Source organism: Bufo bufo, chromosome 8 (genome assembly GCF_905171765.1).
Source record: "Bufo bufo chromosome 8, aBufBuf1.1, whole genome shotgun sequence".
NCBI lineage: Eukaryota > Metazoa > Chordata > Amphibia > Anura > Bufonidae > Bufo > Bufo bufo.
In genome coordinates this window covers 126,269,393-126,288,528 of record NC_053396.1, presented here as the reverse complement: position 1 = coordinate 126,288,528, position 19,136 = coordinate 126,269,393, and the positions used below count along the sequence as shown (strand labels likewise).

The following is a 19,136-nucleotide window of genomic DNA, read 5'->3' as shown; positions in this document are numbered from 1 at the left end:
TTTAGCAAATGAGTTAAATTAAGCTCTTCAAAATCTAGCAGTCTAGGTGTTATATATAGCCCCAAATATTTAAACTTGCCCACCCAGGGAATCAAACTATCTGCCCGCACACCAGAGAGTGCCTGTCCGTCTACCGGCATCAAGGCAGACTTCTGCCAATTTATCCGAAGTCCAGAGAAGCCACCAAATTTATCTATCAAAGCCATGGCCGCATCCAGAGAGCCCCCAGTGTCACCCAAAAATAGCATAGTGTCATCAGCATACATTGCCACTTTGTTTTGCGTCTCACCATATCTAAACCCCACAATATGAGGTGACAGGCGAAAATGGGGTGCAAGTGGTTCAATTGCTAACGCAAACAACAAGGGTGACAATGGGCACCCCTGTCTGGTGCCCCTGGCCAAAGAGAAGCTATCTGACAGCCCCCCATTAGCTCTGATCCGTGCTTTTGGGCTTGAATACAACACTTTCACCCACTGAATAAATCGAGTACCAAAGCCCATGACTCTCAATGTTTCCCATAGGTAGTTCCATTCAACACTGTCGAACGCCTTGGCGGCATCTAACGCAAGTAAGGCCCTATCTCCTCCATTATCTGCTGGAATATTCAGACTAGCATATACTCTACGGATATTTATAGCAGTCGATTTCCCAGGCATAAAGCCCGTTTGATCCGGGTGCACTATAGTCAGTATTACCCTGGACAGCCTGTTCGCCAACACTTTCGCCAGGAGCTTCACATCTGCTGTTAATAGCGAAATAGAATTAGGTAGCGAACCCGTCTCCAGAGAATATTCAAGAACCTGAAGTAATTCAGGAAGAAGTATCCCTTGCAACTTTTTATACACCTCCACTGGTATACCGTCTGCCCCCGGCGCCTTACCGTTCGCCATCCCCCCAAGAGCTGCCTCTAACTCCTCCAGCGTGATCGGCTCTTCCAGTCTCTCTCTATCCTCCTCTGATAACACTGATAGCTGAGCCTCAGCCAGAAATGCGGACAAGGCCTCCTCCGAGCTAGACGCCTTGGAAGCATAGAGAGAGACGTAAAAACCTTTTAGAATATCTAATATCCCTTTTGTATCCTGGCTACTATTCCCATTGCCATCCATTAGCTCTTGTATACAAGAAGAACCCCTCTGTGCCTGAGAAACCACTGAGAGCAAATGCCCAACTTTCTCTCCCTCCTCAAAGGATCTTTGGCGATAGAAACTACGCTTCCTATCCGCAGCCTGTAGTAGGTGACACCTCAGTTGTTCCTGAGCTACCTCCAGCACCTCACTATTAGCCATGGTGGGGATTCTACCAAACTCCCTTTCAGCTTCTGTTACTTGTACATGAGCTTTAACATCCGCCTCTCTAGATTTAGATTTATGCTTACTTATTTCTTTGATCAATACCCCTCTCAGAAACGCTTTCATGGCATCCCATACTCCGTGAATTGAAGCCGTCCCTCCATTAATAGAAAAGTACTCCCTGATCTCCCTAGTAATCTCAGACAGATCACCCAATACATTCAGCCAATGCGGGTTACATTTCCACAACCTCGGTCCCTGCCTAAGCACGCCCAGGCACAAATCAACCTGCACCAAGGAATGGTCAGACAACGACCGAGGGTGATAAATAACATCTCTTATCAGTGGTAGCATAACATCATTAACCAAAGCCAGATCTATGCGTGATAATGAATGATGCGTAGCAGATCTACATGAAAACACCCGCTTATCAGGGTTGCGCAGCCTCCAAACATCAAGTAAGCCAGTTTCCCTCATAATATTCTTTAGAGCCACACTCCCCGGTGATCCACTGGCACCTTCTACCCGACACCTATCTATGGAGTCATTCAATGTACAATTGAAGTCCCCCACTAGCAGCCACGGCAGTCCAGGGAAGTCCGCCACAAAGGTCATAATATCCCGTATCAAGGGAGAAGCAAACGGTGGAGGCACATACACTGACACCAACACCACCTGGATCCCATCAATCTTGCACACTACACACACATACCTGCCCTCAGCATCCACACATTGCTTCAGATGTTCATACCTTATACTTTTATGCACAATCACACTTACGCCCCTGGAGTGAGAGGAATGGATTGCATGTACCACATGACCTACCCAATTTTTGTTCAGCCACTGCACATTATCATTGGACAAATGCGTTTCCTGCAGGCAGCAGATAGCTGGCTGAAATCGACTCAAATATTGAAATATACATTGTCTTTTTCGTGCATCAGCCATTCCCCTCACATTCCAGCTCAACACTTTAATCACCTGTGTCATAATGAAAGATTACATCATGTTTGAATCTCACACTCCGTACTAAAGTCACTCTCGCATAATTCACGCCTCTCACCCATCTCTGACCCGTCCCCCTCCCCCCCCCGTCCCTCCCCCTCCCCAGTGATCAGACTACTTTGAACAGTAACCCCAACCCCCCCCCTCCCAAACATCCAACTCTAACGCAGGGCAATCTGCAAGCACCATGCCCAATACTGAACAAAAATCATTTCTGATTCCAACACTCTCCCTCAGGTAGAGAATCCTCTCCACGACTGGGACATACATTTCTTATCCCAACTTCCTACTCCTGCATCAGGATCTACCATGTGGTAGCAACACTCAATACACTTTATAACTGGTATAACATTAAAGTGACATTAGGGTGCAATCCTATGCATATAAGGTGAACACAAACTGCAAACTATTTCCTTCAGGTGTCCAGGGCCCCACTTCTCAATTGCCTCTCGTGGACGTCCAGCCACTGTGTTGCTTCTTCCGGATCCTCAAAAAATCTGGTGGATCCCAATGCCACCACTCGCAATCTGGCCGGAAACAACATGGCGTATGGAACTTGTAGTACTCTGAGCCTTTTCTTTATATCTATAAATCTGCTCCTCCTCCGCTGTACCTCATTGGAATAATCCGGATAAATGGACACTCTGACCCCATTCATGATCATCTCATCATTGTCCCTTGACTGGCGTAGGATAGTGTCCCGATCTTTAAAGTGTAGAATCTTCGCCAGTATGGGGCGAGGAGGCCTGCCTGGCGGGAGCGGCCGCGAAGGGACTCTGTGCGCCCGCTCAACCGCGTACAGGGAAGATAGGCCCTTCTCATGGAATAACTGGTGCAACCATTTCTCCACAAACTCTGTAGCATTGGTCCCTTCTGTTTTTTCTGGCATTCCAACAATTCGCAAATTATTCCTCCGCGATCTGTTCTCTAAATCATCCGCTTTGGCGTATAGGGCAGCTATATCTTTCCCATTCATTTTTGACGCCATTTGCAGGGGCTGAATAACATCTTCCAGTGAGGACACCCTCTTTTCCAGATCTGAAGTGCGCTCAGAAATCTTATGCAGGTCATGCCTGATTATGGACACATCTGATCTCAGGCTGCCTACTTGTACTGCAAGCACTTTAAGGGTACTGTTGCAGCTTGCCACTGCCACCATTATATCTTTCAGTGTGGGCTCCCTTATAGAATCAGCCCGCAGGTCTGCTGGAACTATTTCAGGGACCGCAGAATTGGGCACCGGCTGACCGGTGAAAACCGGGTCATCACCGTCCATGGATCCGTCCTCCTGGTCAGAGGATGTAGGTATATCAGTCCCTTTATCACTGGCCGAATCGCCCACTCCACCGTCCAATCTGGCATATTTACTAAGTTTAGCAGCCGCACTCTGGCTCACCATCTCCTGCCGCACCGACCCCTCTCCACTTCCGGCGCCATCTTGGATTTTCTCCATGCGGTCTTGTTTCGCCAGTTTGGACGATTTCCTCGGCATTTTCAGGCTCCGACTTTGTCACCGCAATCACTGGTCACCTTCCTCTCCTTAGGTAAAGTAGTTTCAGGCAGTTTGAGTGCGCTTTCACAGTAAATGAGCAGGATCTTAGCAGGAGCAGTGAAACGTGCGTCTTACTCCATGCACTCACAAGCCACGCCCCCCGTTAGTACCTTTTTTGATCGTAGTGTCATACGCATGTCGAACTTGAAGGTATTGGTAGAAGCGTGTGCGCGGAAACTGATATCTCTCCTGCATATCCGTAAAGGATCTAAATATCCCGTTGTCTAATAGATCTCCTATTCTAAGGATCCCCTTAGTCTCCCAAGTCTGAGTACCTGACAGAGGAATAAATTCAGGGAGTCGCGTGTTGTTTCAGATCGGAGAAAATTCACTAACTCCCCCAATTCCCCTCAACTGTTTGATCTTGTCCCATATTTTGGAAATAAGCCCTATCAAAAGGTAAATTTAACTCCAAATTATGTAACCCCGCCCCCTCCAAAAACCACATCAAGTCCCTCTTGCCTATTTGGTGCAGTAAAATCTGGCTAGACATATCCGCCAACCTATAATCCATCCATACCTTAAGATGCTGCCACTGTGCTGCTAGGTAGTAAATCCATGGGTTTGGTACCGCCAGTCCCCTCTTTGTTTTAGGATACTGCAATATCTCCAGTTTGATTCTGGGTTGACCTCCTCTCCATATTAGATCTCTAAATATCGCATTGATTTTATGAAATCTTTCCACAGGCAACCAGACTGGGGCGTTGTGGAGCATGTACAGCAGCTGCATCATCATTATCATCTTGAGGAGGTTAAGCGTCCATTCACACATCCGTGTGTGTTTTGCGGATCCGCAAAACACGGACAGCGGCAATGTGCGTTCCGCACATTGCCGGCACTAAGAGAATATGCCTATTCTTGTCAGCTATTGCGGACAAGAATAGGGCATGTTCTATTTTTTTCAGGATCGGAATTGCGGACCCGGCCCCATAGAAATGGATGGGTCCGCAATTCCGTTCCGCAAAATGCGGAATGGAATTGCAGATATGTGAATGGAGCCTTACTCTGCTTACACCATGCCTTGGCCTTCAATCTGAATCTCGACAGCAATGGGGACAGGTTAAGCTCCTCATATTCCGTACTCCTGGGCGAAATATGAATTCCTAAATATTTAATTTTCCCCACATGTGGAATATCATTAACAAGGACTGTAGTAGACACCTCCGGACCATCAATAGGCATCAGCACCGATATTTGCCAATTTATAGTGTGTCCCGACTGACTACTAAACTTGTCTATAAGGGACATAGTAGCGGATAAGAAGGCCATTGTATCTCCTAAGAATAAAAGAGTATCATCCACATATAACGCAATTTTATTATGTATCTGTCCATATTGAAACCCCTTTATCTCTGGCGATTTACACACCGCTGCCGCTAGCGGTTCTATGGCTATAGCAAATAGCAGCGGCGGTAGTGGGCAGCCCTGCCTAGTTCCTCTAGACAATTGAATGTAATTAGACATTCCCCCATTAGCCCTTATTCTTGCCTTTGGGTTGGAGTATAAAACCTGCACTCACCTAATAAACTGGGGACCAAATCCCATACATTTCAGCGTTCCCCAAAGATATCCCCACTCCACACTGTCAAAGGCCTTGGCAGCATCAAGAAACAGAATAGCCCTATCCCCACAATTGTCAGCCGCAGTTTGCAGAATAGTATATACTCTACGAATGTTAATTGCCGTGGACTTCTGAGGCATGAAACCTGTTTGGTCAGAATGGACTACACTGAGAACCACCCTAGCCAAACGTTTTGCCAAGACCATTGCCAATAGTTTAACGTCCGCCGTTAGAAGGGATATAGGTCTATATGAGTCGGGCAGCCTCTTATCCTTCCCTTCCTTAGGTATTGCCTCTATAAGAGCTTCCTGCTTCGACGCCGGTAGGGAACACACCTCTAACGAGTAGTTGAAAACTTTCAATAATTCCGGTAATAACACTCCTTGGAAGTGCTTATATACTTCCATTGGAATACCATCCGAACCTGGGGCTTTATCATTGGCCATATCTTTCAGGGCCTCCTCCAATTCCTCCAGCACCAAGGGTTCCTCTAATCTCTCCCTCTCCGATAATGTAGGCAAACCTGCTTCCTCAAGAAACTGTAATAGCTTCTCCTCCGAATTAAAGGTCTTAGTGGAATATAGAGAGGAGTAGAATCCCTCAAGTATATCTAGTATATCCCCCGTGTCGGTACATATCCTCCCCTGAGTATCCATCAATTAGGTTGTCGCTTGCTGGGCCCTAGAGACAACCGATAACATGTGTCCCACTTTATCTCCTTCTGCAAACAATTTTTGCTTATAGAATATACTTTTTCTGTCTGCTGCCTGTAGTAGATGACATCTCAGTTGTTCCTGTGCCTCTCTCAATACTCTACTAGTAATCAGGGAAGGTGCTACCCCATAGGCCCCCTCCGCCTCCACTACTGCTTTGTGAGCCCTGATGTCCGCTTCCTTAGACCTGTTTTTATGTACACTTATAGCCTTAATCAATGAACCCCTCAGGTATGCTTTCATCGCCTCCCAAACAGCATGTGGGGACGCCGTACCTGTATTAAACCTAAAATATTCTTTAATGGATTCCGTCATACCTGACAGGTCTCCCAGAATTTGCAGCCACATTGCATTGCACTTCCACAATTTCAGCCCCGGTCTGGCCCCCCCGAACCCCATCTCCACCTTCATTATAGAGTGATCCGATAATGCTCTAGGCATATATTCAGAGGAATGGATAAACGGAAACATAGCATCTTTCACCAACGCCAGATCTATTCGAGACAGGTTTTGATATGTCAAGGAGCAACAAGAGTATTTACGTTCTGTAGGGTTCCGCACCCTCCACATATCAATCAAACCTACTTCTTTCATGATATTACATAACGCCGAGCTTCCCTGAGAGCTTCCAGACCCCTCTAACAACCGATCATCTGGTGTGCAATTAAAGTCTCCAATGAGAACCCATGGTAGCCCTGGGTAATCCGCCAAAAAGGTAAGTATCATTCTCAAAGGGGTCGATGCAAACAACGGGGGAATATATACACTGCGTGCAGAATTATTAGGCAAATGAGTATTTTGACCACATCATCCTCTTTATGCATGTTGTCTTACTCCAAGCTGTATAGGCTCGAAAGCCTACTACCAATTAAGCATATTAGGTGATGTGCATCTCTGTAATGAGAAGGGGTGTGGTCTAATGACATCAACACCCTATATTAGGTGTGCATAATTATTAGGCAACTTCCTTTCCTTTGGCAAAATGGGTCAAAAGAAGGACTTGACAGGCTCAGAAAAGTCAAAAATAGTGAGATATCTTGCAGAGGGATGCAGCACTCTTAAAATTGCAAAGTTTCTGAAGCATGATCATCGAACAATCAAGCGTTTCATTCAAAATAGTCAACAGGGTCGCAAGAAGCGTGTGGAAAAACCAAGGCGCAAAATAACTGCCCATGAACTGAGAAAAGTCAAGCGTGCAGCTGCCAAGATGCCACTTGCCACCAGTTTGGCCATATTTCAGAGCTGCAACATCACTGGAGTGCCCAAAAGCACAAGGTGTGCAATACTCAGAGACATGGCCAAGGTAAGAAAGGCTGAAAGACGACCACCACTGAACAAGACACACAAGCTGAAACGTCAAGACTGGGCCAAGAAATATCTCAAGACTGATTTTTCTAAGGTTTTATGGACTGATGAAATGAGAGTGAGTCTTGATGGGCCAGATGGATGGGCCCGTGGCTGGATTGGTAAAGGGCAGAGAGCTCCAGTCCGACTCAGACGCCAGCAAGGTGGAGGTGGAGTACTGGTTTGGGCTGGTATCGTCAAAGATGAGCTTGTGGGGCCTTTTTGGGGTTGAGGATGGAGTCAAGCTCAACTCCCAGTCCTACTGCCAGTTTCTGGAAGACACCTTCTTCAAGCAGTGGTACAGGAAGAAGTCTGCATCCTTCAAGAAAAACATGATTTTCATGCAGGACAATGCTCCATCACACGCGTCCAAGTACTCCACAGCGTGGCTGGCAAGAAAGGGTATAAAAGAAGAAAATCTAATGACATGGCCTCCTTGTTCACCTGATCTGAACCCCATTGAGAACCTGTGGTCCATCATCAAATGTGAGATTTACAAGGAGGGAAAACAGTACACCTCTCTGAACAGTGTCTGGGAGGCTGTGGTTGCTGCTGCACGCAATGTTGATGGTGAACAGATCAAAACACTGACAGAATCCATGGATGGCAGGCTTTTGAGTGTCCTTGCAAAGAAAGGTGGCTATATTGGTCACTGATTTGTTTTTGTTTTGTTTTTGAATGTCAGAAATGTATATTTGTGAATGTTGAGATGTTATATTGGTTTCACTGGTAAAAATAAATAATTGAAATGGGTATATATTTGTTTTTTGTTAAGTTGCCTAATAATTATGCACAGTAATAGTCACCTGCACACACAGATATCCCCCTAAAATAGCTAAAACTAAAAACAAACTAAAAACTACTTCCAAAAATATTCAGCTTTGATATTAATGAGTTTTTTGGGTTCATTGAGAACATGGTTGTTGTTCAATAATAAAATTAATCCTCAAAAATACAACTTGCCTAATAATTCTGCACTCCCTGTATTGCCACCAGTATCAATTGAATACCCTCAATTTTGCATAGTATACATATACACCTTCCTTCCTCATCAAAGAATTCTCTAATACATTCAAACCTAATATATTTATGTACTAGTATACTTAATCCCCTGGAATGTGAAGAGAATACCGGATGAGCCGCATAGCCCACCCACGACTTGATTAACCAGTGTAGTGTATTCTTAGTTAAATGCGTCTCCTGTAAACAATATGTAGCTGGCTGAAATCTTGATAAGTAGTTTAAAATACTATGATGCTTCCTGACCTCAGTCATACCCCGCACATTCCAACTGAGGAGCTTAGTCATATATGTCATATTCTTTAATTCAAACATTATCCTGACCCCTCAGCTTTACTGACCGATGTTGCACTAACCCCACAAGAAAGGCCATCCCTATAACCCTGCTCAGGTGACCTTGTTCTGTTCTTTCAACTGACTTTCATGGCAATCCAGCCAATTCGCCGCCTCTTCTGGATCCTCAAAGAACCTGGCAGATCCCATAGCCACCACTCTCAGCTTAGCCGGGAACAACATAGAGTATTGGACCTGCAGATTTCTAAGTCCGTCTCTTCTGGACCTCAGTAGAATAATCCGGAAAGATGGAGATCCTTACTCCATTTATGGCCAGATCAGCATGCTCCCGAGAATGTCTTATTATGGTATCTCTATCTTGAAAGTGCAGTATTTTAGCAATGATGGGCCTCGGTGGTCTACCAGGAGGTAGAGGTCTTGTGGGCACCCGGAGGGCTCTTTCTACAGCATATAAACGGGGACAGTCCTTTGTCCTGAAATTTTAGATGTATCCACTTTTCTATATATTCTGTGGCGTTCGCCCCTTCAGTTTTTTCGGGTACCCCCACGATTCATATATTATTGCAGCGTGATCTATTTTCTAAATTGTACGCCTTGGCAGCCATATCCCTTGCTGTTGATTTAACCGCCATTTTGAGAAGCCGCACTTCATCCTCTATTACTGACACTCTTTTCTCCACTTCTGAGGTTCTCTCAGTAATTTTATGCATATCATTTCTTATTAGGGAGATGTCTTTCCTCAGACTGCCCTCTTGAAGATGAAGGGCTTTAAGGGTTGTGTTGCAGCTAGCTACTGCCTTCATAATATCTTTGAGAGTAGGCTCTTGTTCACTGGGGTTGTGAGAGTTTACTTTGCCCTGTGTCTGCCCCTTTTGCACAGGGAGCTGGAGTCCCTTGATTACTTCTCCCTCCTCATCCGAGAATCGATCCTCTTGTTCTGAGGAGGACATGTTCTCAGCTACCTTACTTTGAGACCAGTCCCGCACCCCCTCCAACTCTCTGGCGAATCTGCTGAGGCGCGCTGCCGCTCTCCAGCTAACTCCCTCAAGCTGCTTCTCCTCCTCCTCCGCTCCGGCGGCATTTTGCCCGCTCTCCGCCCTGTCCAGGCGCCCACTGCTCCGTTCTTGGGCATCTTGGTCTTTCCAGAAACACTTCAGAGGACTCCTCTCTCACTCTGACCCTTTTCAGCCGTGTCCACGTCCAGCAGACTGTGCCTATCAGCAGATTGAAGCAGGATAATGGCAGGAGCGCACAGAGACGCGTCTCACACCATGCTGTGGTAGGCCATGCCCCCTCTTCCCTGCTTTCTGTTATCCAGCTACCTACCTCACTTTCCTGAGCCTCCATGCTACCACACTGGCCCACATCTACCCCATAGAGTGCCTGCTCAGTGAGCAGCAAACTATTTTCTAAATTGCCAACGCTTCCCAGTGTCGAAACTGGCTCGAATTGTGCCAATCGAAAAGGGCAATTTGCTTCCATTTTGAACAAACATATGCACCCTCAAACGGCTGTTCCAGGACTGCATATTTTAGACGTGCACTGGACTGTGCTGCCAATAATGGAACACATACTAATGGGGATAACACAAGAAAAGAGAAAGAAAAAGTACAATACAGTGCAATGATAAGCAAGTGACTGACTGTAGTCCCCTCCTAAAGTCCCTGAATCTCAAGTCACTAATCTAAAGTCACAGACTTTATACACACACACACTCGCGTTGTTTGTCTGCTTGTATAGGTGCTCCCAAACAACTTCAAACCAGACTGCTGTTTTTTTCCTTTCTCTGGATGCACATGGTAAATTAAGGTGCCATTAAAAGATAGAACTTATCCTGCAAAAAATATGGCTATATGAACGGAAAATTTAAAAAGTTATGACTATTGGAACATAGGAAGGAATAAACAAAAATGCAAAACCAAAAATGGGCCACGTACTTAGAGTCCATTCACACGTCCACAAATGGGTCCGCATCCGTTCCGCAATATCGGGAACAGGTGCGGACCCATTCATTCTCAATGGGGCAGGAATGGATGTGGAGAGCACACTATGTGCTCTCCGCATCCGCATTCCAGGAGCGCAGCACCGAATTTCCGGGCTTCGGCCCCGAACTTCCGGCCTGCGGCTCCGCCAAAAAATAGAACATGTCCTAATCGTGTCCGCAATTGCAAACAAGAATAGGCAGTTCTATGGAGGTGCCAGCCGGGTGTATTGCGGATACACTACGGACGTGTGAATGGACCCTTAAGGAGTTAAACATAAACTCAATTTAAAAAATCATCATTTACATCACAGTGTTTGCACTACAGGTGCACAGTCTTTTAAGTACTGCAGACTTTTCAAACAGCAGTCATGTGATAGGCATGTTATCATCTATACTATCAGCGTTACTAACCTCTGCCTAAATGCTGGCAGATTAAGGCCTGTGCCAGCATCATCTGTCCACATCTCAGCATACATCCCCAGCCAGCATCAGACGAAGGTCCCGTTCCACCTGTTTTTAAACGTAAAAGTCACAAATCTTTACTTTGGCACCTATATAATACAATATAATATAATATATCTCATTCTGGCTGTCTGCAGTTCTGATGACAAAATGAGCAGTTTGCAGGTGATTGGTCTATGGCCGACCATATGATATTCTTGTCTTTCTGCTACATTTATAAGTGCATAAAGTGCAGAATTTGAAATTAAGGTTGTTACCCAATGGAAATTGTTTTTGTTGGATGTGTCATTTCAGCCTTAAACAGCAGGAGGAATTTGAAAATGCTACCTTGGAAAACAAGGCAATACCATGAACTGGCTATTCACATGCCTATAACAAGAGTAGAAGGGAGAGAACAGAACAAGCAACTACGGTGTGTTTTCCCTGGATATATTGATATATTACCTGAAATTGACAGTGCACTATATTTAAAGTGCAACCATCATGTTTTCATTGAAAAATCAATTTTAGGCTACTTTCACACTTGCGTTCGGAGCGGATCCGTCTGGTGTCTGTACAGACGGATCCGCTCCTATAATGCAAACGCTTGCATCCGTTCAGAACGGATCCGTCTGCATAACTGTTTTTTTCAGATCTGATTTTTCACTTTGTGAAAACTCAGATCCGACAGTATATTTAGCATATGTTACTACTGCAGCAGCATTATGTTTTCCTTGAGTTTTTCCCTTAGTTATGGCTGTATAAAAATGTACAATATGAGGATCTTCTCAAGATGGCTCCTCTGCCAGTTCTCTGAGGCCAAAACTGCTTTCCCTCACTTCACATACACACTTGCTGTAGCCAGCAGCTCCCGGCCAGCCAATCAGATTGGATTACTGAGAGACACGCCTCCTCACTCTGAAGCCTAATACAGGCATGCAGTGTGAAGGACCGCCCCTCTGTCTTCCTGTCTTCTTAGCCAGAGACAGAAAAGCCATAGCAACTTTCTTTTAAGGGAGCAGTGGAAAGGGACAGGGGACAATAATGAAATCTATTATTATAAGGTAATTACATATCTTTTGACAATCATTGACAGACTAACTCAGGTATACATGCCTAGTTGTAATAAAGTAGCGAATAAAATAAAAATATGACAGTTACACTTTAAGGACTAAAGACTATCAAAAATACACATATATTAGGCGCGGCAATATGCCACTTTTCCCCTCTCAAGCCAGGTCTAAAAAAGGTGGTGTGGTGTGGGAAGGGGAGGGGCCGGCAGGCCCGTCTCATTTATCATTTTATACGCCTGTTTTAGGCTGAGAAAATGGTCTAAATTTACACCAGCAAGGAAGCTGTCTTACATTTAGACTGGCACTGGACACACCGAAGTTATGTAGAGGCCGGTGCCTCTTCATAAGTTGGGAGAATCAACCACCACCGCCGCCAGTTATTAAGACCGGTATAAAGACCTTAATCAATGACCCCAGAGTATTTATATATATATATATATATATATACACATACACACACACATATTCTATTCCCTGTGGTTTTTAGCAATTACTTTATACTTCAGTTGGCCTCTATGAAGGAGAACGTAATAGACTAGAGACACAGAACAATTATCCTTCACAAACAAGGACCTGGCGTCCACTTGGTGCCGAAATACATGTCATCTTTGAAAATAAAGTACTCTTTCTTGGTAACAATACTGATGTGCAGTTCTAACCCTGACCAGTCTGAATGAGGAAGCGGATGCGAAACACGCGTCGGGGTGTTTAAAAGGTGCAATCAACCGGGTCTGTATTTTACATGTTGTGGACTGTGTAACTTTTCTACATTTTAGGGGGGTGAGCCATATGGCGAGACTGTTGTGATACACCCTCCTCTTGAATTTACTTCATTTTATCTTATGTTCATTTACATCTGACCCTATTTTGGCCCACTCTTGTGGTTTGTGTCTGTCATTGCCAATTCATTCATGTCTTTTATTATGTCATTTTATAACTTTAATAAGGATATATTTTGGAATACTACAGTGTAGAGTTGTGGATACAGCGTGCTTGGGTTTTCCCATATAGGTGTCAAAGAAATATAGAAGAACCCTTTCGATATCTATAAGAAAAATGCAACTGTGGAAATGGAATCGTAATAACACCACGAATCTGGTGGTGGGAGGGACAAAGATGTGGGCAACTTAAAGGGGGATTCTGGGAGTTCAAAATTGATGACTTATCGTCCGAATAGGTCATCTAAATCTGATGGCAGGGGTCGGAACCCCCTCTGATCAACTGTTTCAAGAGCATGTGGTGCTCTGTTGAGCATTGCAGCCTCTTCCTAGGCCAGTGACATCACATCATCAGTCACATGGCTTATTTGCTTATTTGCTCAAGTGAATGGGCCTGGACAGCAATACCAAGTGCAGCTGCTATACAATGTACCGTGCTGTGCTTGGTTTGCTGAGGGGAGGCCACAGCGCTCAACAGAGCACCGCAACCTCTTCAAACACCTGATAGATGGGGGCTTCGTCAGGAGGTGAAACCGCTGAGGTGAAACGCGCGTCGAGGTCTCGCGCTCAGGGTCTGTTATCCATCCATTCACCATGTCTTCATGTACGTCCTGCGTTTAGTACAGCCTGGCATCCCCATAGGGCACTCCTATATATATCCATAGTGGGTCCTGTATATTCAGGTTTATTTTGCCACTTTTTGAGATCCAGATACTGACTCTAATTGAGGGTTTTTTGTTATACTGGTCAGTTTTGTTGCCTATGTATTTTGGGATGTGTGGGATAGCTCATGGTCAACCAGGTACGATCATCTGTACCTACTGTACATAGCCCCATTGTGGTGATTATTTTGTGTCATTCTGGTTGTCCCAGAGCTAATGCCCCGGTTCAATGGCTTTACTACCCTGTGTTCTATCTTGCATAGGTTGATAGGTGTATGGATTGGTGTCGCATGGCCCTTTGCTTTTCTGTATACTGTATACCATCCTGTTGTTTCCCCATACTTTATATTTTATAATAAATTATATTTTGATACATTACTTCCACTTGCTTGTTTCAGTCTTAAAAATGCCTGATCAGTCGAAAAAATGCATTGAAATGCCGGATCCGTCTTTCTGGTGTCATCCGGCAAAAACGGATCCAGCATTTATTTTTTTCACCTTTTTTTCAGTCTGCGCATGCGCATGCCGGAGCGACGGATCCGGCATTCCGGTATTCTGAATGCCGGATCCGGCACTAATACATTCCTATGGGAAAAAATGCCATTCAGGCAAGTCTTCAGTTTTTTTCGCCTGAGATAAAACCGTAGCATGCTGCAGTTTTAGGTTTTGCCTGATCAGTCAAAACGACTGAACTGAAGACATCCTGAACGGATTAGGGCTCTTTCACACCTGCGTTCTTTTCTTCCGGCATAGAGTTCCGTCGTCGGGGCTCTATGCCGGAAGAATCCTGATCAGTTTTATCCTAATGCATTCTGAATGGAGTGAAATCCGTTCAGGATGCATCAGGATGTCTTCAGTTCCGGAACGGAACGTTTTTTGGCTGGAGAAAATACCGCAGCATGCTGCGCTTTTTGCTCCGGCCAAAAATCCTGAAGACTTGCCGCAAGGCCGGATCCGGAATTAATGCCCATTGAAAGGCATTGATCCGGATCCGGCCTTAAGCTAAACGTTGTTTCGGCACATTGCCGGACCCGACATTTAGCTTTTTCAGAGTGGTTACCATGGCTGCCGGGACGCTAAAGTCCTGGCAGCCATGGTAAAGTGTAGTGGGGAGCGGGGGAGCAGTATACTTACCGTCCGTGCGGCTCCCGGGGCGCTCCAGAGTGACGTCAGGGCGCCCCAAGCGCATGGATCACGTGATCGCATGGATCACGTCATCCATGCGCATGGGGCGCTCTGACGTCATTCTGTAGCGCCCCGGGAGCCGCACGGACTGTAAGTATACCGCTCCCCCGCTCCTACTATGGCAACCAGGACTTTAATAGCGTCCTGGCTGCCATAGTAACACTGAACGCAATTTGAAGACGGCTCCGTCTTCAAATGCTTTCAGTACACTTGCGGTGTTACGGATCCGGCGTGTAATTCCGGCAAATGGAGTACACGCCGGATCCGGACAACGCAAGTGTGAAAGAGGCCTTACTCTCCATTCAGAATGCATGGGGATAAAACTTATCAGTTCTTTTCTGGTATAGAGCACCTGTGATGGAACTCTATGCCAGAAAAGAAAAACGCTAATGTGAAAGTACCCTAACCTGCCTAAACGGATTCACTCATCACTAACCTAAAGCTATTCTGTATAAAGAAAGCAATGTGAAAACCTCAGTACTGAAATGTAGTAAGTCTCTCCGCGTAATTTGGAGTTTATACAGAGGTCCAATTATTCATCAACTTAAGTTGCTGTGCTTATATCTCACCTCAGCAAATGGCATTTATTATGTAGAGGAAGTTGATACAAGGCACTTACTAATGTATTGTTATTATCCATATTGACGCCTTTGCTGGCTGGATTCATTTTTCCATCACATTATATGCTGCTTCGTTCTATGGTTATGACCACCCTGCAATCCAGCAGCGATGGCCGTGCTTGTACACTATAAGAAAAAGCATTGCGTTTTTTCCTAGTGTGCAAACACGACCACCGCTGATGGATTGCTGGGTGGTCGTAACCATCGAAGCGAGCAGTGTATAATGTGATGGAAAAATGAATCCAGCCGGCAAAGGAGGCAATATGGACAATCACAATACATTAGTAAGTGCCTTGTATCAACTTTCTCTACATAATAAATGCCATGTGCTAAAGTGAGACAACCCCTTTAATGACAGAAAAGGTACAGTAAAGTCCGTGGCAGGAGCAGCTCAATACTTGCCTATGGGAGAAAACTTCTTTCTATATGTAAACCACAAACGGGAGGTAATGTCTGAGAGAAGATTACATTTTTCTGTAAGAAAGAGAGAGATTCCAGTCAAAATGGTATCACTTGAACCTGAAAGTATCATACTACTGATAACAATGCATCAATTTACTTCTATGTATTGTTCCCCTACTATATATGAGTAAAAGTGGCTTTTTGGAGAAGAAAAGTTTTGCACTATTTTGAAGTTATAAGCTTGCAAACCGAATGGGTTGTCTAGGCTACAGAGACTGATGACTTCTCCTCAGGGCAGCTTTCACTTTTTAAAGAGCGGATTTAGAAATGAAAGCTGCCCTGTGATTGGCTGCGATATAAACGAGTTTTTCTTTTAGACACTTAATGTGCGTTTGTCAGCTACTTCCATGACGCCAGCTTCTGGGCTGCTGCTCGCACGACCAACCTGTTTTAATGTCATACTGTTTTCCCAGAATGTAAACGGGCTCATCAGTATCTGGGAGTTCTTCTAGTTCCAAATAATTCGATTCAAAAATCTCATTTTCATAACTGGTAAAACCTGGAATGAACAGAAACAATACGGATTACCTAAAGAAATGTTGCATATTTGTTACACATTAGAAGTTAAAGAGCACCTCCAATTATGACTTCGATATCACATGTTTTTATCTCCGGCATTTTCCGGGCTTTTAATATTGATGACCTAACCTCAGGATAGGTCATCAATATCAGATCGGCGGGATTGACGGGTGTAAGGCTCCATTTAGACGTCCATAGAATGGGTCTGCATCCGTTCCGCAATTATCCGGAACGGGTGCGGACCCATTCATTCTCTATGGGGCCGGAAAAGATGCGGAGAGCACACTATGTGCTCTCCACATCCGCATTTCCGGAGCACGCCCCCGATCTTCTGGTCCGCAGCTCCGCAAGAAAATAGAGCATGTCCTATTCTTGTCCGCAATAGGCATTTCTATGGGGGTACCGGCCGGGTGGATTGCGGATCCGCAATGCACTACGGACGTCCGAATGGAGCCTTAAGGGAAGGCGCGCGTACTGTGCACGTGCCGTCTCCCTTTTCTCTTCCTGCTCACTGCTGCTATGTCTAAGGCGAGCAGGAAGAGAGAAGGGAGACGGCACGTGCACACGCCTTCCTTTCATACAGCTGATCAGTGGCAGTGCTGGGTGTCGGACCCCCGCCGATCTGATATTGATGACCTATCCTGAGAATAGGTCATCAATATTAAAAGCCCGGAGACCTTCTTTAATGTATTTCAATAATGAGCATGTCCCAGCTGGAAATCCTCTCTTAGAGTGCAGTTACACGACCGTGCTCTAGCCGTGCCCATGTTGCAGACCTCAAACCGCAAAACACAGGCAGTGGCTGTGTGAACTCCACATTGTGGTGTGGACCCACTGACTTGAATGGGTCTGCGATCTGCAACACACACCAAATGATAGGACATGTCCTAACTTTTGCCAGGCAAGGCACGGACCCGAAAGCCCATGGAAACGCTTAGAGTGTTTTTCCATGGGTTTACGATCCCTCCCTCCACTCCGCAAAAGATAAATCACGTCCTATCTTTTGCCGTATGTTGCGGATCGTGGACCCATTCAAGTCACCGCAGCACAGAGTTGACACGGCCGATGCCTGTGTTTTGCGGACATGCGGTCCACAGCACAGGCACTGTTACACCATAGTCGTATGAATACACCCTTAGGCCTCCTGCACACGACCGTTTTTTTTTCCCCGTTTACTGGCCGTTTTTTGCGTTCCGTATACGGTCCGTATCTGGAACCATTCATTTCAATGGTACCGCAAAAAAAAACAGAATGTACTCCGTATGCATTCCGTTTCCGTATTTCTGTTCCGTTTAAAGATAGAACATGTCCTATTATTGCCCGCAAATCATGTTCCGTGGCTCCATTCAAGTCAATGGGGCCGCAAAAAAACGGAACACATACGGAAATGCATCCGTATGTCTTCCGTTTCCGTTCTGTTTTTTGCTGAACCATCTATTGAAAATGTTATGCCCAGCCCAATTTTATCTATGTAATTACTGTATGCTGTATATGCCATACGGAAAAACGGAACAGAAACTGAAACAAAAAACGGAACAAAAAACACTGAAAAAGCCATACGGTCGTGTGCAATAGGCCTTAGAATGAAGCTGTCCCAGGCGTCAGCTGTTCACCGTAGGTTTACCTGTCCTAAAGGGGTTACACCACCAGTCATTTTTTTTAAATTACAATTCAGCATGAAAAACTAGTTACATTCGTAATTTACGTTCAGTTACAAAAATGTTACAGTTGGGTGATATTCTCTTTATTATAATGGCGCCCCCTGGTGCCCCTGTATAGTAATGTGAACGTCCAACCACGGAAGAGGTTGCACATGCTCAGTTCCATCCTTCCAGAGAGTTCCCTATTCATTGCTCCAGTTGCACTGCTATAATTATTTCAGGATCCGCTCGTGTCAAAGAGCCCTCACTGTAACAGCAGTAGATAGGGGCTGGAAAAAAGCAGTACAAACATCAGGAGTAATGTGAAGAATAATAATATTATGGCATAGTTATGTTCTTGGTTATGACGCAGGCTTGTGGAACCATTTGCTTGGCTTTACCAATAGGAATGAGAATATGACGGATTCCAGGGCTTGCTGCCCGTCTTTTAGGTGACATGAATATAAATTGTCACAAGTTGCTTCTCGAATTACTGCCTAATGACTAACCACAGTGGTGTTTTCAGATGTAAAGTAATATCCTGGTGAGACATATCTGTATAAAATACATACCACCGTAGCACATTACCGTATACGGACGCTGCTATCTCCACACTGATGACATAGCAGTGGCCTCTTCTACTATGGCTATGCCTGAAATATATGGGCTCCTAGGAAAATTCACCCGGGCACCAAAGAATCTTCAGAACCCATGTCCACCACCCCAGCAGCCGTTACCCGAAACTAACCCTGACACATACAGGAGAACACAAAGAACCCCTTTTAAAGGGAACGTGTCAGCACAGGAACACCCCTACTCCCAAACTACAGA

The 19,136-nt window shown here is 45.2% G+C and overlaps 1 protein-coding gene across 2 annotated transcripts in view; it reads right to left on the bottom strand.

The window, feature by feature from the left end:
• ATG4A (autophagy related 4A cysteine peptidase) overlaps positions 1-19,136 on the bottom strand; it is a 60,759-nt gene that overhangs the window by 34,368 nt on the left and 7,255 nt on the right. For both annotated transcript variants that reach the window (XM_040404876.1, XM_040404875.1), the window contains exons 2-4: positions 16,532-16,645; positions 16,087-16,158; positions 11,177-11,275 (exon numbers count right to left, since the gene is read on the bottom strand). In XM_040404876.1, coding sequence (XP_040260810.1) covers positions 11,177-11,275; positions 16,087-16,158; positions 16,532-16,645 — 285 coding nt within the window. The remainder of the gene's footprint in view (positions 1-11,176; positions 11,276-16,086; positions 16,159-16,531; positions 16,646-19,136) is intronic.